This window comes from Erpetoichthys calabaricus, chromosome 6 (genome assembly GCF_900747795.2).
Source record: "Erpetoichthys calabaricus chromosome 6, fErpCal1.3, whole genome shotgun sequence".
Lineage (NCBI taxonomy): Eukaryota > Metazoa > Chordata > Cladistia > Polypteriformes > Polypteridae > Erpetoichthys > Erpetoichthys calabaricus.
In genome coordinates, this window is record NC_041399.2 from 83,220,998 (window position 1) to 83,241,698 (window position 20,701).

Consider the following 20,701-nt stretch of genomic DNA (forward strand, 5'->3'; position numbering starts at 1 on the left):
AATATTAGAACAATCTACAGAAGAACAGGCCATTCACTATGAGTCCTAAATCCTTCTCATAAGATGTACTTTCAATGTACAGACCTTCCATTGTGAATTCAAATCTAACATTTTTACTTTCTAGGTGTATAATATTTTACATTAACTTATTTTAGATTTCTTCTACCACAAATATGCCCAGGCGGCACAGTGGCGCAGTGGTAGTGCTGCTGCCTCGCAGTTAGGAGACTTGATCATACAATTGAACAGGAATGACTTGGGAAGGAGTGGAATTTAAGAAAAATTTTTGTTCACAAGAAACTTTGGTGGAAGGCAAGTTTATTTAGATGTTTGTAGACTGGAGGGCAAATTGTTATTAAAAATAACTATATAAGTAAAATACATAATACACTTAAATGTCACTTTGCTCAGATATGATGACTGTCTTTTTGCAAGCCACTTTAACTAATGTTTGTGGACTACATGTGAGAATGAACGCAACACTTTTAAATTATTCTTATTTTGTCCAATCATTATTCTCAAATGTCATTTCAGCACTTTGGAGAATATAATGTAGTAGATTTGCTACCTGTCTAAGACACACTGAAATCTAAGTAATCAATGTAGACTTCAGAGTTAACATTTCAGGTGCACCATTAAATGCATATGTCTCTCTTATATGTCATTCAGTATGGGATTTGTAAAAGCAGTGATAATGTCTGTGATGCACCATCTTTTTGAAAGACAAATGCAATGCATTTTATAAAAATGTTTGTGATGTGCGATCTTTTGGAATGGCATAAACATAGCAACTATACAAACACACAGAGAACACAAAGACATCCTTTTATTAAGGTGCATCATTACATGTACCATGTAACTGAGTAATTTATTTTCATTTTGTAGCTTACACTCCACCACAAGAAACTGTGCAACCCATACAATAAAAAAATTGTGATAAAATTAAAAACTAGAATAAAATTAGAATACATATAGAACAAAAATCAGAATAAAATTAGAAAATAGTTTTGTTGTGTTTGATAAGCAAGAGAAACAAAAAAGCAAACTCTCTTATTAATAGGGAGCATTAAGCCTGGTCATGGAGTGCTGCATTGGCTGCAGTTCTTCATCATCTCCTTACCTATTTACTTACTTACTTACTTACTTACTTACTTACTTACTTACTTACTTACTTACTTACTTACTTTCGCCTACTATCCCTCCTGAGACATAGATCACTGACAATGGATCACCAAGCATCTCTGTCCTGGGCTTTTCTGTCCAGCTGGTTCCTGGTGATCCTCATGGTCTTCATATCTGCTTCCAAATCTCTTGGCCAGGTGTTCTTCGGTCAGCCTCTTTTCCAATTTCCCTGGGTTTTCCATGTTAGGGCTTGTCTGATGATGTTACTTGCAGGCTTTTGCAGGGTGTGTCCTATCCAGCCCCAAAACCATTTCTTGATTTCTTCTTCTATGTGTATCTGGTTTGTTCTCTGCCAGAGGTTACTGTTGCTGATTGTGTCTGGCCAGTGAATGCAGAAAATATTTTGCAGGCAGCTGTTAATGAAAACCTGCACTTTCTTGGTGGTGTTGTCTGTAGTTCTCCATGTCTCTGCTCCATGTAAAAGGACTACCTTAATGTTGGTGTTGAATAGCTGGACTTTGGTGTTGACTGGAAGTTCCTTTGGAACTCCAGATGTTCCATAGTTGCTGCTTGTGCTTTCCTGATTTGTGATCTGACTTCAGCATCTGTGCCGCCCTGCTTGTCAATGACACTGCCCAAGTAAATAAAGGAATCCACCTCCTCTAATGCGTCACCATCCATTATGACTGGGTTGGTGCTGACTGTGTTTATTTTGAGGATCTTGCTCTTGCCCTTGTGTATACTAAGCCCCACTTGCACAGAGGTGGCTGTTATGTTGTTAGTCTTCTCCTACATCTGCTGTTGAGTGTGTGAAAATAGTACTAAGTCATCAGCAAAGTCCAAATTGTCCAATTGTGTCCTAGGTGTCCACCGTATCCCGTCTTCTCTGTGGTGTGGTGGTCTTCATGATCCAGTCAATCACCAGTAGAAAGAGAAATGGTGAGAGTAGACAGCCTTGTCTGACGCAGGTCCTCACTTCGAATGCCTTTGTGAGGTGCCCACTGTGGACCTCTTTCTTTGCTTGCCTGTTCGCTTCTGTGTACTCTGCTAGTGCCTTGGCCTTCTCTGCTCTTGTCCAACTACTGTTGAACACCGTCCTCTTCACTTTCCTCTCCTGGATCTTGCACAGGCTGTCCACTGAGATCCACTCCTTGCGCTGGTACTTCTTGGAGCCAAGCACTTCCTGACATGTTGACATCACTGTATGCTTTATCTCTTTCCATTTATTCTCCAGGGTACTCTCCTCCTCTTCCAGTAGGTGTTGTAGGACTTGAAACCTGCTGCTGAGTGCAGCGCTGAATTCTTCCTGCTTGCTAGTCTCTCTCAAGAGAGCTGTGTTATACTTATGTTGTGTTGTGTGTGCCATCATCCAGCTTTTCTTCAGCTTCAACTTGGCCACAATGAGGTGGTGATCTAATGTCATGTCCGTTCCTTTCTTTACTCTCACATCCTGCATTGATCTTCTGAACTTTGCACTGGCGATACACAATTGGTTTTGTGGATGTTTTTGTGGGGAAAAATGCTGCCACTGATAACAGAGTTGCTCAGTGCACACAGATCTACCAACTTCTCACCAATCTCGTTCATGTTCCCTAGTCCATGGCCTTCTATGATGTCTTTGTACTAAGTGTTGTCTTTTCTGATCTTGGCACTGAAGTCCTCCATCAGGATATTAACGTCTCTATCTCTCTGGGTACTTCTCAATGATGGACTGTAGTCTGGGGTAAAACTGGTCTTTGTCTGCCTACTCTCTGTAGTTGGTAGGCATGTAGCACTGTACAATATTCATATTGATCTTCTTATTCTTCTTGGTTTAGAAGGATGCTGTGATGATCCTTTGCCATGTGCTTCCCATCCTATAAGAGCTCTCTGAGTTACTTTGGACAACATCAGTGCTACTCCTTGAGTGTGGGGAACATTATCCATTTCATGTCAGGAGTATATTATCCTCTCTTGTTAGACTCTGTCCAGACTGTGTCCATTTGGTCTCACTGATTTCAAGCAGGGTGAAGTTGTAGTTTTTCATCTCCAACCTCTACTTGAAAAGTGTTCCCTGTCTAATACATGGTTCTCACATTCTAGAATTGGCTGCCCTGGTCAAAAGAAGTGTTGTCGGTCTTGTGACTTCCCAAGACTTCAGGCTTCCATCACATGGCGTCATAAATCTTCTTGTCGAAGACCCATCTCTTCCCAGTACTGAGTCCTGTTGATCTCTTGTTGGCGTTTTTTTTTTCCAGGTTTAGTTTAACAGGGTGGGTAGCTAGCTCTATGCCCAACCCTCCTCCTTTCTCAGCCAAGCTTAAGACTGTCCACGGCGGAGTTCATCATCTCCTAATTGGACATTAATTCTCATGTCTGATTTAATCAGCTGTTCTTCCACTTATCACTGAGTTTGTGGCATCAAATTAGATCAGCAGTGTTTCTTCTTCTTTCGGCTGCTCCCATTAGGGGTTGCCACAGCGGATCATCTTCTTCCATATATTTCTGTCCTCTGCATCTTGTTCTGTTACACTCATCACCTGCATGTCCTCTCTCATACACATCTATAAACCTTCTCTTAGGTCTTCCTCTTTTTCTCTTGCCTGGCAGCTCTATCCTTAGCACCCTTCTCCCAATATACTCAGAATCTCTCCTCTGCACATGTCCAAACCAACGCAATCTCGCCTCTCTGACTTTGTCTCCCAACCGTCCAACTTGAGCTGACCCTCTAATGTACTCATTTCTAATCCTGTCCATCCTTGTCACACCCAATGCAAATCTTAGCATCTTTAACTCTGCCACCTCCAGCTCTGTCTCCTGCTTTCTGGTCAGTGCCACCGTCTCCAACCCATATAATATAGCTGGTCTCACTACCGTCCTGTAGACCGTCCCCTTCACTCTTGCTGATATCCGTCTGTCACAAATCACTCCTGAAACTCTTCTCCACCCATTCCACCCTGCCTGCACTTTTTTTTCACCTCTCTTCCACAATCCCCATTACTTTGTACTGTTGATCCCAAGTATTTAAACTCATCCACCTTTGCCAACTCTACTCCTTGCATCCTCACCATTCCACTGACCTCCCTCTCATTTACACACATGTATTCTGTCTTGTTCCTACTGACCTTCATTCCTCTCCTCTTTAGAGCATATCTCCACCTCTCCAGGGTCTCCTCAACCTACTCCCTACTCTCACTACAGATCACAATGTCATCAGCAAACATCATAGTCCATGGGGACTCCTGTCTAATCTCGTCTGTCAACCTGTCCATCACCATTGCAAATAAGAAAGGGCTCAGAGCCGATCCCTGATGTAATCCCACCTCCAACTTGAATGCATCCATCACTCCTACCGCAGACCTCACCACTGTCACACTTCCCTTGTGCGTATCCTGTACAACTCTTACATACTTCTCTGTCACTCCCGACTTCCTCATACAATACCACAACTCCTCTCGAGGCACCCTGTCATATGCTTTCTCCAGGTCCACAAAGATGCAGTGCAACTCCTACTGGCCTTCTCTATACCTCTCCATCAACACCCTCAGAGCAAACATCGCAGCTGTGGTGCTCTTTCTTGGCATGAAACCATACTGCTGCTCACTAATCATCACCTCACTTCTTAACCTAGCTTCCACTACTCTTTCCCATAACTTAATTCTGTGGCTCATCAATTTTATCCCCCTGTAGTTACTACAGTTCTGCACATCCCCCTTATTCTTAAATATCGGCACCAGTGCACTTCTTCTCCACTCCTCAGGTATCCTCTCACTTTCCAAGATTCCATTAAACAATCTGGTTAAAAACTCCACTGCCATCTCTCCTAAACACCTCCATGCTTCCACAGGTATGTCATCTGGACCAACGGCTTTTCCATTCTTCATCCTCTTCATAGCTGTTCTTACTTCCTCCTTGCTAATCGTTGCACTTCCTGATTCACTATCTCCACATTATCCAACCTCTTCTCTCTCTTGTTCTCTTCATTCATAAGCCTTTCAAAGTACTCTTTCCATCTGCTCAACACACTGTCCTCGCTTGTGAGTACGTTTCCATCTTTATCCTTTATCACCCTAACCTGCTGCACATCTTTCCCAGCTCGGTCCCTCTGTCAAGCCAATCGGTACAGGTCCTTTTCTCACTCTTTAGTGTCCAATCTCTCATACAACTCATCATACGCTTTTTCTTTAGACTTCGCCACCTCTCTCTTCACCTTGCGCCTTATCTCCTTGTACTCTTGTCTACTTTCTGCATCTCTCTGACTATCCCACTTCTTCTTTGCCATCCTCTTCCTCTGTATACTCTCCTGTACTTCCTCATTCCATCACCAGGTTTCCTTTTCCTCCTTACTCTGTCCAGATGTCACGCCAAGCACCCTTCTTGCTGTCACCCTTACTACATCTGCTGTAGTTTCCCAACTGTCTGGTAATTCTTCACTACCACCCAGTGCCTGTCTCACCTTCTCCCTAAACTGAACCTTGCAGTTTTCCTTTTTCAAATTCCACCATTTGATCCTTGGCTCTGCCCTCACTCTCTTCCTCTTCTTGATCTCCAACATCATCCTACAGACCTATGCTGCTTAACTACACTTTCCTCTGCCACAACTTTGCAGTCTTCAATCTCCTTCAGACTGACTCTTCTGCATAGTATGTAACCTACCTGTGTGCATCTTCCTCCACTCTTGTACGCCACCCTATGTTCCTCCCTCTTCTTAAAATACATATTCACCACAGCCATGTCCATCCTTTTGGCAAAATCCACTATCCTCTGACCTTCTTCATTCCTCTCCTTGACGCCATACCTACCCATCACCTCCTTGTCTCCTCTGTTCCCTTCACCCACATGTCCATTGAAATCCACTTCAATCACCACTTTCTGTCCCTTGGGTACACTGTTCATCACTTCATCCAACTTACTCCAAAAATTGCACACCCAACTTGCAGGGCATATGCACTAACAACATTAATCATCACACCTCCAATTTCCAACTTCATAATCATTACTCTGTCTGACACTCTTTTCATCTCCAGAACATGCTTGACATACTGTTCTTTCAGATTAACCCCTACTCCATTTCTCCTCCTATCCACACCATGATAGAACAATTTGAATCCACCTCTGATCCACCTGGCCTTACTCCCCTTCCATTTAGTCTCTTGCACTCACAATATATCAGACGTCCTTCTCTCCATCATATCTGCTAACTCTCTCCCCTTACCAGTCATACTGCCAACATTCAAAGTTCCTACCCTCAGTTCCACTCTCTTTACCTTCCTCCTCTCCTCCTGCCTCTGGACATGTCTCCCCCCTCTTCTTCTCCTTCTTCTTCTTCTTCAGCCAACAGTAGCCCAATTTCCACCAGCACCCTGTTGACTAACAGTACTGGTGGCGGTCGTTGTTAACCCGGGGCTCGACCAATCCGGTATGGAAATTTGTATTGTCGTCCGCATATTGATTTGGCAAAATTTTACACCGGATGCCCTTCCTGACGTAACCCTCCCCATTTATCCGGGTTTGGGACTGGCTCGAAGAAACACACTGGTTTGTGCATCCCCTGTGGCTGGGTTGGATCAGCATTGTTTAATAAATAAAAAGATGTATATTGAGGATTTTATTCCACTGGTGTATATTCTCTCTCCAACTTGTTCTTAGTATTGCATTTTTTTTTCTACATGACCTTTTAAAACCAATCAGCTTGCAATGCCACACACCAAAGGGGAGAATGAAGATGAATTATACATTCCTATGCTTAAGACAGATCCTTAATTGCATCCATGACTACTCATTGGAATTCTTAAACTTTTGAGGAATGTTTTAAACAAAAGAGTGCTTTTAAAAAGCAGGTCATGAAGACACAATTCAGTTATTTGAACTACAGTCTGCAGATGAAAGACACACTCAACAAGAATTCTTTCAAAAGAAGAACATAAGATTGATTCCCAAGAAGAATAAAGAAACAGGTCAGTAACTAATTTAATTTGCACAGGAATGCCACTCTAATTAACAAGCAAAGAAAAATGACTGCATTGAAAATTTACAACTCATCATTTTCATAAACCATAGTGTGGCTGAATAGTCAGTTAAATTAGGACAATTGGAACTTGAAAGCAGAATCTTTTAAACCTATACACTTACAGTGTTGTGAACTATGTATATGGTAATTTCCTCTGTTAGTGCAACTCTTTGATGGTTTCATGTTTTCAGATTTTAAGCCAAAATCTGATATTGGACAAAAAGCAATTGAGTGAACAAATAACATTTTTACTGAGTTCATTTACTGAATGAACAAAGTTATCTTACACCAACTAGCTCATCATGAATAAGTAATCAGCACCCTTACACTTAATAGCTGATTGTTCCACCTCTAAAAACTACAACCAAGTATTTTCCATAATTTTTTTAATCATTGTGGAAAACTTTTAGCTCACCTTTTTTTGCAGAACAGCTTAAATTTAAAAAAAAAAAAGGTACTTCAGTATGAAGTACAACAGAATCTGTATTGGGTTTAAGGTCTGGACATTGACTAGGCCAGTACAAAACTTTCATTTTTCTTCTTTTAAGCCATTCTGATGTTTACAGCTGCTGTTTTTCAATTATCGTCTTCCTGCAAGACCCAGTTACGTTCACAGCTCAGAGATGGTTCTCCTTAAAAAATATGTGATACAGAGCTGAATTCATGGCTTATTCAGTTATACCATGTTGCTCGTGTCCTATTGCGGTAAAGAATTTTCACACCATACTAACACCTCCATATTTGATTGTTACTATTATATTTCTACTCCAGAGTGCAGTGTTGTGTTTGCACTAGACATAATAGGACCAAGGTGATATAAAAAGTTACACCTTGGTCTCATTTGTCCTTAGAACATCCTCCCAAAGGTTTTGGAGATCATTCCAGTACTTCCTCAGAGGTGACAATTTATGTTTTCTTTTGTTAGCAATGATTTCTTCCTTGCTGCTCTCCCATGAAACTCATTTTGTCTAGTGTCTTTCTGACTATCAGTCTTGAACAGTGAGTCATTTGAGTAGGTTGGCCACTTCTGGGAAAGTTGAGTACTGTTCAGCTGTTTTCCTTTTAGAGATTATGTCTATCACTATTTTGGGTGGCGACCCAACCCCTTAGAAAGGGCTTTGTTGCTTCTTCCCGATAGGTATCAGCAACATTTTTATCATCTTTTGTTTTTGATATTCTCCTCCTTTGTGACATTATGTACTTGTTGGGTCTTTGTGCTAGCAACTTGAATCAGATGTTAAAGGTTAAAATTAGTGAGGCTGATATTGAGTAGGGCTGGCAATAAACTATCCTGCCTATGTTCAACCGGTTGGCTCAACCCATTTAACCAGGGAGCAATTACTTTTTTTTAGATCTGTATGATGTTGGCTAACTCTGTACATTAGATAAGTGAAATACATTAAAAACAATAAACATTATTTGTTCACTCATGTTCTACTTACCTTATGTTTTGACCTGAAGACATTTATTGTCAATAATTGGTAATTACACAGGAAATCAAGAATGGACAAATTAATTTTTATGTTACTGTCTACAACCTCTGATCCTTGACTGAATTAAGTAAGTTTGATAATGCAGGCATATATGTAATTTTTTGTGTTCAATATTATATTTCTTTGGCAAGTAGTTTTATACTGTGTTTATAAATAGGATAACATGGTGGCACAGTTTAGAGCTATTTTCTCAAAGATTTGGTATATGGGCTTGAATTCTGCATCTAGTCATTGTCTTGTTAGGTTATATATTATATTTATAATTGTGTAAAGTGATTTAGTGCTATATGTTGAAGTGTATTTTATAAGACTGAGCTGAACTGAATCCTCCACAATCTCCAGTACCAGTACTGATTTTTATCCCAGTACTCTGGGTATAATACAACACATACCTTTTACCACTATCCACACATTTTTCTTAATGAGACCAACATAAAATATGCTGTACATCAGTAGTCTTGACTATCACTGTTAATATTCTTGTGTAACTAATTGATTAAATGAGTATTTGTGGTAAGTGAATGATTAACAAAACAACCTTAGCTTCCCTCCTCATCAGATTCTAAGTGGCAGTCTGAATTCTGAGACGATTTTAGCCTTTTCCTTTTATAAACATGAAGAAGAATGGAAGCTGGGAGACAGCAGCAGCAATTGTACAGGTAGTTCCGAATTTAGACTTGGTGAGGCCCTAAGCCATACAAAGTTTGAAGGCCCTTGTTAAAAAGTTACACAAGAAGATACATACCAAAACAAGACCTTGGATTGCCACAAAAATGTGAAAATATGTATGCCTTTTAATGATTTAATAGTACAGCATTTACTATATTCATTTACATATAATTTTAAATGAATGCATTTACTGATTACATATTTACAGCCACAGTACACATAAAAAGACAGATAAACTTTTAAAAGTCAAAAAAAAAATCTAAAATTATTCGAGGCTCTAAGTTGTAGCTTGTTTAGCTTATGTTTAAATCTGGAAATGCTCACAGTAGATGCCTGCATGTAACTTTATTTGTGCCTTAGGGAACTTTATATTGTGTAGAGTTCAAGGTTTATGATACATACGTTTTAGAGTTTCCTGAACAAAGTTGTCTTCATTTTGAGCATGAATGAACCAGGACGCACCCAGCCAAGTCAAGTAAACTATGATAGTAAAGAGTAACTTCATTTTCCTCAGGTTCCTAATAGGCCATTCAAAACATCTGAGAGAAAAGAAAAAGAATGCACTTTTTGTTACTTTAACTTCACTTTTTGCTCTTTAGTTTCTGTCTGATTGCTAGTTACCAAACTATGTGACGGTTAGGAGATATTTATATCTAATAAGAATGGCATTTCCTATGGGTTCCTATTGATTATATCAAACTTTCTTACCATCCTCTTGGGCAGGTCAGATAATTTTGTCCAACAGCCAAACATTCTCCTTACTGTTATGATAATATCTAGTGAATCAGTTGTTTATTAGCCATTTTCAGCAAAAGAGGATTGATTAAATGTAGTTAAAATGTACACCATATGAACCCACAATTCACATACAGAAAAAAATAACACAATCATGATTACATTAAAGACAAACTAGAATATCAAGTAGTAAAAGTAAGTAAATCCCAATTGTACCCAAATTATGTGCATGAGTTAAACTATTATACTCCAAACCAGAAGTATCTATTTGTGTAAATATGAAATGCAAATATTTTGCTTTAGAATGCAGAAGAAAAATTGATCAGCCCTTTGTCATCAAAGTTATTTGCCACTGCTATTGAACCTCTCACTATCCATATTAACAAATAAGCAGATATATTTGCCCAGGGTGACTGGGCACTTTTTTGGCCTTGGCATGGGCACCATTAGTCACTGCCGAAGAAATGCCACTTTTTATTTCAGGCTGGCGAGTAGGCCTTCCAAAATTTATTGATTTCTGTTGGAGTGCTTTTCTCAAAGTACTTACTCAAAGTATTGCAAGAGAATTATTTTTATTAAGGAGTAATGCGCAGTGTATGAAACTACTATTGTTAAGGTGGCCATACAATCAACAGGCTTAAAAAATGTTTTGCCAAAATGATACTATAATAATAATAATAATAGATACTACTAAGTCACCAAAATTTTAACCCTAATATCAAAATGAAGCCAAATATGATGGTCTTATGTAAAGTTTGCAAGAGTTCATTTCACCCAATGGAAGCTATACAGTCAGTGTAGGCAGCTGTCCATATCAACCACCATAATACTGAAATACACAAATGAAGTAAGGTCTGAAATAAAACTGATTTGCCCTTAGTTGGCAAAAACAATGTATACAATGCATCAGGTCAGACAGAAAATATTCTTCAACAAATACAGTATGAGTATTAAAAGGAAATTGAAAAGTGATCATTGAGAGGAATGAAATGTTGTAACCTTATATTTCTAGCCATGTGGCCGCTCCCACCACATAAACACCCTGTAATATCATAAGTCATGGCCCTGGTGGACATGGGTCTCCGAAGCAAAATGGAAAAGCAAAGAAAATAAATGATAAAAAGACAAAACCAACACAAGGACTCAACGTTTCTGTTTTTCTCCTAGATGCTTCACTTTATTCAATATTATCGAAGTGAACACCACATCATTTTTCAGTTTTACAATTACCTTACAAGATGTTCTCTATTGATTAGATTATGCTTGTTGCCTACTGGACAATTAACACTCCAAAAACTGTTTTACAGTAGTTGTGTGAGAAAACAAGCTGACATGCTCCTTGTGAATATGGAATATCTAAAGTTGAAATATGCATGTTACCAGCACACTTACTGTTATACAGTATTGCTCCAATATGTATTATTTGACACATGTAAGAAGTAAGAAAATTTCAATTTACTAATATCTCTACATTTACTAATCTTTATATATAATACGCTACCATGGCTGTCTGTTTGTCTGTCCAGGATTTTAAATCACCTGTAGCTCGCATACCATTTGACCTATTGACCTGAAATTTGATACACATATACTATGTGACCTCTACTGTCCGCTTTCGGGGTGATGATTGACCTCCAAGGTTATTCCTCTTTTTATTTTTATTTTATTTTATTGTAAAATCAACTCTCGGCAGTGCGTAGCAGGGTGGCCGTGTGGCGCATGTGTACAGGCGCCATTCTCATCTCTACCACCTTCGCCGTTACTTCCCCTACCTCTTCATATCTTAAATCATTCTTGAGGCAGATTGAAGACTTAAGTGCCATCTTAAGTAAAAAATTAAGGAAAACGTACTAAGTAATTGCAGCACAAATACTGACTTAATCAGTTTTAATGAGAAAAGATGCCGACGAAAGAAGAGAAGAAGCGGGCCGTTAGGGTGGAGAAAAGAAGAGCTGCTCAGGAAGCGGCAAGCACATCAACCTCTGAGCAAACGAATGAAAAAAAATAAAGAGAAAAAGTATGAAAACTATGAATGCTCAAGTCAAGTGTATTCACTGCACGTTATCGTGCAGTTTGCTGTTACTGGTATATACTGTATATAAAGCATTATGATTACATTTTGCCCGAAGAAGGGGCCTGCCTTGAAAGCTTGCATATTGTAATCTTTTTTAGTTAGCCAATAAAAGGTCTCATTTTGCTTTACTTCTCATTGCATCTATAAACCATCAAAATGATCACTACTTTTATGGAAGACACATAAAGAAATATTTGAATCTATATGTCTCCATTCTAACTGCAAAAAATAAATATTTTATTGTTCATTTCTGGTCACCTTCAGATGATACTGAAGTAATAAAAATAGAAACACAGTTAAAATTGATGGGAATAGCTATAGGAAAAACTCTAAACAACCTTGCATAAACAGCTACAGCTATCTCCTCTAATTCTGATAGACGTGAACACCAAAGATGACAGCAAAATTGATACCCTTATTAAAGCTTCTTGCATTAAAAATCTTGTTTCTGATTAGACCCTTCTGTTGTCAAAAGGTCTGGAAGATCTCTTTGAAGACTGCATTAAATGTGTGTTGCTGATGCTATGCTGGGGACCTTGTGTGTCAATTAGATATATTAATTCACAGGATAAAATATATGTGTAATATTGAGCTGGATTACCACGTGATTTGATTCTTCTATAAAAAGAATTCTTTATGCGGACATTCATTATTACTATTCATTCATTTTCCTTAGGATATATTAAAACAACGATTTTCATGCAAAAGATATTGAAATTTCAGGGATTTGAACAGCATGAGCACAATTTACAACAGTAATGGACATATTCTTAAGCGATGTATACAAAATATATTTGCAATCTGCAAGTAAATATTATTTCTACCTGTTATGGTTACGATGAAGCAATACTGATTCAGAGTTAGTGTAGAAATGTGTTGTGCTATATACAGGTAAGATTACATTCGAGTTTAAAATCACATCAGATGACTGTCAGTCCTGCTTAATCCTATTCAGGGTTGCAGGAGGTCAGAGTCTATCACGGCAGCATTGGCCACAAGGCGGGAATCATCCCCAGACAGTTTGCCACTCTGTCATACATTCCATTCACACATGTACTTCGTCACACATGTCCATTCACAATTGTAGATAGATAGATAGATAGATAGATAGATAGATAGATAGATAGATAGATAGATAGATAGATAGATAGATAGATAGATAGATAGATAGATAGATAGATAGATAGATAGATAGATAGATAGATACTTTAATAATCCCCAAGGGGAATTGGAATTATAGGAATTACTTTTTACATACAAATTCAGCTTATAGAACTGGTAGTTTTCTTGTGTAAATAAAGTAGAATAATATGCTCAAAAGCTGTTGTTTAGATATATATTATTTACATTCCTACTGTATACATCCATCCATCCATTATCCAACCTGCTATATCCTAACTACAGGGTCACAGGGGTCTGCTGGAGCCAATCCCAGCCAACACAGGGCACAAGGCAGGAAACAAACCCTTGGCATGACGCCAGCCAACCGCAGGGCACACCCACACACACCCACATGCCAAGCACACACTGGGGACAATTTAGGATCGCCAATGCACCTAACCTGCATGTCTTTGGACTGTGGGAGGAAACCCGTGCAGACACGGGGAGAACATGCAAACTCAACGCAGGGAGGACCCGGGAAGCGAACCCGGGTCTTCTAACTGCGAGGCAGTAGCGCTACCACTGCACCACCATGCTGCCCTCTACTGTATACATACATTTTTTAAATAAAACACATGCAACATGCACTATATAAGTTTTGTGGATACCTGACTGTCACACCTATGAGCTTGTTGGACATCCCATTCCAAACCCATAGCCATTACTATGGAGTTGTTCCTCCTGTGTAACAATAACAGTCTCCACTCTTCTAGAAAGGCTTTCCAAAAGATTTGAAGTTTGCCCTTTGGGAATTTGTGCCTGTTCAGCCAAAAGAGCATTTGTGAGGTCAGGTACTGATGTTGGACAAGAAGACCTGGCTCACAATCTGTTCCAGTTCTTCCCAAAGGTGCTCAGTAGGATTGAGGTCAGTGCTCTGTGCAGGCCACTTGAGTTTCTCCATGTCCTTTTTTGTCTGCATGATCTACTTTGTAGCTGAGAAGTTGTTGTTCCCAGACATTTCCACTTCACAAAAATAGCATTTACAGTTGACCGGGGCATCCCACAATAGTGTCATGTTTAGAGGTTACTGAGCTCTTCAATTCCATTGTACTGCCAATGGAGACTGTATGGGTATGCACTTGAATGTATGAACCTGTTAACAATCGGTGCAGCTGAAAGCCTTTTTAGATAATGCTGAACTCATTATTAAGAACCGTCATACAGTACAGCATATCCTTTTTGCTAGTTTATATTTTGATACATTGTACTACCATAGATTTCAAACATGGAAAAAAGCAATAGCTAATAGATGGCGATGTGTATACCATTTCTAGTGATTTTATTCTTGATTCCTTTATGATAACTACCAGTGTGTATGTTCAGTAAAAGGGTTATGTTTTAATCATAGGATTATCTTTTTACACAAGTTCTTACTGACTGATGATGATTTGCTATTCATCTGCTCAAAGATCACTTAAGCAACTAGAATTGGATAAGTCTTTGAGGAGAAAAATTACACTAAACTGTTCAATTATCAGAGTTTGATGATATCTTTTATCCATTTAGTGCACTAATTTTGGAATTCTCTAACAAAACCAATACATTTGTTATGCCTACATTTTCTCAGCATTTGCTACCAATTCAGATTTTCTTTGCATTCCAGCAAAAATGAAAAACATAAAATGGACAGGATTTTTTACCTTCTGGAATTATTCCATGGCTAATTTTCCAGTTTGTTGGTCAAACAGCTTATATATATGATTTTGCAAATTAATACAGTGTTCCACTTAAGTGTAGCTGGTAAAATGTTGACAATCAATTAAGAAAAATGTAAATCACCCAAATAAATCTACCCATGTCGCTGAAGTACAACAAAAAATGAGGATAGTCAGCCCTCCAAGAAATTAAATTATTTCATTAGATAGATAGATAGATAGATAGATAGATAGATAGATAGATAGATAGATAGATAGATAGATAGATAGATAGATAGATAGATAGATAGATAATATCCTGTTTTCATTGCAACTCAAGTACTGTCAGGTTACAGAAGACACTAACATAGTTATGTGAATTTCCCATTGGGATTAATAAAGTATCTATCTATCTATCTATCTATCTATCTATCTATCTATCTATCTATCTATCTATCTATCTATCTATCTATCTATCTATCTATCTATCTAGTTTTGCATTAGCTTCTTGTCATATTAATAACTTAGGCGTTACATAATTATTAGCTGAAACTGACTCGTGTTATTTTCTTATAAAAAAATTACCTTTCGGCTACATTTTTTAACAATGCCTTCAAAATTCTATATAGTTCCTGATAAGGAGTGAAACTTCGGAGGATCCAAACGATCCATGAAGTCAAAGTTAGCAATTAACTTAGTCGCTATCAAGCTAACTTCTATCGTTTTAAAATTAATAGGATGATTCAGTGCTTTAAAAAGTATACACTGGTTGGTGCCAATGCAGGTACACTATTTAAATTCACTGTTAGTCATCATTGTGAATCCTGTGCTACAGAAATGTGTGCCAAGTGTGCCATGAAATCTCATTAGTGTATGTGGAATATTTCCTTCTCGAATTGTAAATTTTATTTACGTAATATAATGTATAGTTTCAAATAAATTGTATTTGTTAACAATGAATAAGTAGCCATATGAGGGAAGTGTCTTCTGTCATAGTTCCGGTGCCTCAATACGCATCATTTAAACCAAAACCATCATTCAAACTTACCCGATTCCTGAGCTCGAGAGCGACGACCTGCTCGGCTACAGATTGACCCGATAGGCTCGGCGGCGACCCTTCTTGTAGTCTTAACTCTGGCCGGTTAAACTGGCTGCTCTAAACCGCATTTCTATTTTCATAGCACTGACGATCACAAAGTTAAGCTCATTAACGTGTTTGCAACTACTGAGAAGGTAAAATGCAATGTCAGCAGTTAATCTGCTTCCAAACAGCGTCTATCCTACGAGTGGGCTATTGAGGGCGCCATTGGTTTATGTAAAACGAAATCACTGGCCACATAATTTCGCCAGCACTAACCTGTGAAATATAGCAAAAACACATTAATCTTATTTTGTGTAAAACTTCTCGCAGTATTGTTTTGCCACGTGTGACATTAAAATTTGCTGGTTGTGTATGTCTTGTACTGCACGTACTGTATTATGAGCTCTTTTCCCGATGTCACAGTTTTGCTTGAAGTGCGGGACTTTTTCCGCTTAACGCCCCGTTTTGTGGGCTCGTACTCCGCTACGGCCACGAATTATATTAAGTGGGGATGAGATTGTATTAATGTACGACTTTAATGTTTTATTACATACCAAAAGTCCTCCGTATAATTCATTAAACATACTCAGCATGTCATTAAGCTGACGAAATAATCAGACCCGGACCTGTGGATTCGACTAAAGCCAAGCACTGCTGTCTCAGTACCGCACGCTTTGTCATAACATTTCAACCGCTGTTTTGTATCACTGGGCACACTCACGGGCCATCAGAGGCAACACTTCACTTATCATGACTAGCACTGTGCAAAGGCTTAGGCGCTTGTGAAAAGGTCCGGTAAAGTGGGAATGCTTTTAAAATTAATGTCATAAATAGTTTTCTCTACTCAATAAACGTCCTAGAAAGTTCAGTAAACAGAAGAAAATTTGGGGGATGGCCAGCATTTTGCATGCAGTTTCTTACTCACGTGGCTGTCTGCTCTAAACATCATAGAGAACCTGACACACTTTCACTGCAGATTTTGGCTGTCTACTTCCTCTGCAAGTAACCCCAAACTGAGTCGATGATTTCGGTTTTTGGGGGTCATACCATCAGTTGCTGAATTCTCTGTTTCTCTTTTTACAGTAGATAGGTTTTACTATTTTGGATGTGCTTTTTTTGGGTTATTGTCATACTGCATAATTAATATGGGGCCGATCTGATACCTCCTTGATGGTACTGAATGATGGATAAAAATCTGCCTGTACATCTCAGCCGTGATCCATGACTAACTTAGTTTGTGGAAATGCAGCCCCAAACTAGCAGGGAACCATCACCATGCTTCACTGTTGCCTGCCATGTACCATTTTCCACTCCTTCAGTTAGATAACCTTCTTTCTGTTAAAGCCAAAAATCTCAAATTTTGAGTCCTCAGTCCAGAGCATCTGCTGTCATTTTTCAGCACCCCAGTACTTGTGTTTTTGTGTGTATTGTTGATGAGATATTTGGCTTTATTTCCACAGCGGAGGAATGACCATTTAGTCACGGCTCTTCAATGAAGACCAGGTTTGATAAAACTTGTCCAGACTATAGATATTGTGTACCAGGGTCCCAGTGGTTCGGAGCCAACTTGACATCTTCCAATTTTGAAGGGAAGTAAGTTTGATTTATTTCTCAATTGCTGCGCTCAGTTTCCATGGTTGACCGTTGTGTTTCCAGTCCTTAGCCTTGCCCATTTGTTTGTGCTTCTGCAAAAGAGCTTGGGCAGCACATCTGAAAACACCTCTTTTCCATGAAATTCATACTTGGGAGAAATTTGTGTCATGTTGCTGTGCTCACTTTTGCCATGGTGTAAGATCTGCAGTGCTACATCTACCTCACCTCTTTAGTATGTCAGTCTCTTGTCCAGTTTTATTCCCTCTACACAGCTTTTTCTTTTTCAGTTAATAACTTTGGTTCCACCTAGTGTCGTTGATCATTAGCACCTGTTTGTTATATTTGCTTAATCAAACACTGTGCTTCATACGTACAAAGATTTTGTTTTTTTAACTGAAAAATGGTCTATTACTATTTAAATGTATTTCTTTAAGGACACTCAAATATGTTGTTGCGTTGCTTCACTTTTTGTGAAAGGAGAGTTTGGAACTCTAGCATATGCTCCTTTTATTGACACACTAGACCAGAAGATATCTGTCTAAGACAATTATTTTTGTGAACTATCGAAAGCAGAGATGTCCAACTCCCGTCCTGTTGTGTCGCAGTGGCTGCAGGTTTTCATTCTAACTCTTGTCCTAATCAGCGAGCAGTTTTCACTGCTAATTAACTCCTTTTCCCTTCATTTTAATATCCTTGTTTTTAAAGATTAAGTCCTCTGAATTGATTTGTTTCTTCACTAAATGGTAGCCAAACAGAAATGAGATGTGAAACGAGCCAACAGATGACCAGCTAAATTGGAACGTCAAACTCCAGCCAATTTCACTCCAACCAGTTTCTTAATGAGAAGCCAATTCTTGCTGTTATTTAAAGCTGTTACTAAATATCAGGACTTGTTGCTGCTCTCATTCTGCCACAACAGACTGTTGATTTACTGATTTTTTTCTAAGACCAGCGTCAAGATATTTTGGTGACCTGAGCGGACCAGCATGACCGAGACCTTCACCTTTCTTTATTTTCAGGTTAGCTGGCCATGTGGCGGCTTGTTTTGTGTCTCATTATTGTTTGGCTGCTCATTAAGGAAAAAGAAACAACTAAGTAGCCTGAGTCATGTTAATTAAAACTAAGGCAAAACAAGTTAATCAGCAGCGAAAACGGCTCACTAATTAAGAAGACAGTTACAATGAAAACCTGTAGCCACTGCAGCCCACCAGGACCGGAGCTGGACATCCTTGATCTAGAGTGCCTAAGACTTGTGCACAGTACTGTACATCTTTGAAGTTGTAATGAGAATCCCACAGAGATATGAAGAGAGTGTGAAGACTCCACAAAGACATTCAAGTGATTCATACACAAGGTGGTGGATCTGTGAGGCAACAGCATTAACAACAACACCACTGTGCAACACTAAAATTAAAATTATCATATATATGATAGCAGAATCCTCAAGTGGTTCATGAGTATCATAGGGTATGTACTTCTAGAACACAACTGATACACAAGACTGAACAGAAACTGAGACCTGTTTATAAGTGAGTCCTGAGCAATTGTTAATATTCTTGTGATACTTCAAGTCAGAATACTGAAGCTCAAACTTTCTCTGATAAATTGCACTCCTCACAGTCAAAAGTTCAGGCTGCAAACACAAATTATGATGTTTTTGCCCGCTTGGTTCTGAAACCATCTAGTATTTCTTCTTAGGTGATCACACTAAGGAAATCCAGTTTTGGTGCCTCAAGCAATTCAGACTGGAAATGACAAAGGTCTGTTACTGACCATGTTTAAGTCTCCTGTCTACATCGAGATGCTATTCCAAGCTCCAACCTTAATGGACATCAGGAAAAATAAGCAAATGGGAATGACTGACTGATCGTGTTCAGTGTAGTGCAATTTTGTACTCTTGTCACATATTATTAAATGGGGACCTTAACTAGGCCACTGCGTTTTTGTCAAGAAAACCCAACACTAAATTGACTCTAAAACTATATATTGATACATCCTGGTGTAAAGTAACTTTTAAGCCAAACCCAAAATATCTTGAAGAATGTAACAGGTTTTACTCCAGATTTTTCAGTACTTTGTGTATTAAAATCAAGTCTTCAGACCCTGACACGGAGAAACATCTCCATGGCCTCATGATGGCACCATCATGCTTTATGGCAGGGTAGGTACTGTTAGGATGATGAGCAGCATTATGTTTGCATTCATAAAACACAATGCTGAGAAAAGAAAAATCAGTTTCTCATCTTGGTATAAAATTCTCTTTCACTTAGACATGGAGTCTTTAAAATACCTTCTAATACTCCTAAGTTAAAACACCTTTCAGTTTACAATGAGCCAAGAGTTGTTTATGGACAATTTGTCTCATGGTACAGTATTTACTAATGCTTGTATTTCCATGCTGTCAGAAATTAGCGCCACCCATTAGTTGTGTCAGATGACAAATTTCATTTTATTATGTAAATATGACATTTTTTTATTGCATCCCAAATTGCCTTAAGCATGAGGTGAAGATCAATGTAAACTCAACAGTTTAACACTTGAAAATTAATGTGGTCATATGATTAAGAAGTAAATACCAGTAACAAGAAGAAAGAAGTTGGACAATAAACAGAAAGAAAACACATTCAGCAATGCAGAGTAAAAAATAATATTGAAAAACAATAGATTTCCATTTTCCCAATATCAAAACCACTTAATTTGGTTCAGAGTTTGGTGGGCCTGATGCAGTCATAATGGCCTCAGGTGCCAATGGAGAGGTGCCAATCTACTGCATGGCACACTCACATGGGGCCAATTTAGAGTCACCAATTAACCTAAGAATTATGTTTTTGGAATGCGGAAGGAAAAAAATACCTGAAAAAAAAACACATAGGCACAGGGATGACATATAAACTTCACATATACAATGCCCATGCTGAGATCTGGGCACAGAACTCTAAAGTTGTCAAGCTGCAGCACTAACCACTGTGCTGACACATTTTTGCAAGGAACTTTTCAAAAAAAATCATCCAGGAGCTCAGATTGTCTCATCATTTCATGTATATAAATTTAATTTGAAGTAGTTAATCATTGAAAGGTCTTGCATGAGTTATTCTGTCATTAACGCTTTCAGGGCTGATGTCGACTTTTGTCAAAAGGAGGAGTTGACGA

The 20,701-nt window shown here is 38.6% G+C and overlaps 1 protein-coding gene across 1 annotated transcript in view; it reads right to left on the bottom strand.

The window, feature by feature from the left end:
* clul1 (clusterin-like 1 (retinal)) overlaps positions 1-16,110 on the bottom strand; it is a 31,215-nt gene extending 15,105 nt beyond the window's left edge. Inside the window, exons 1-2 of the mRNA XM_051928754.1 lie at positions 15,926-16,110; positions 9,676-9,812 (exon numbers count right to left, since the gene is read on the bottom strand). Coding sequence (XP_051784714.1) covers positions 9,676-9,778 — 103 coding nt within the window. The 5' untranslated portion in view covers positions 9,779-9,812; positions 15,926-16,110. The remainder of the gene's footprint in view (positions 1-9,675; positions 9,813-15,925) is intronic.
* Between the last annotated feature and the right edge of the window lie 4,591 nt (positions 16,111-20,701).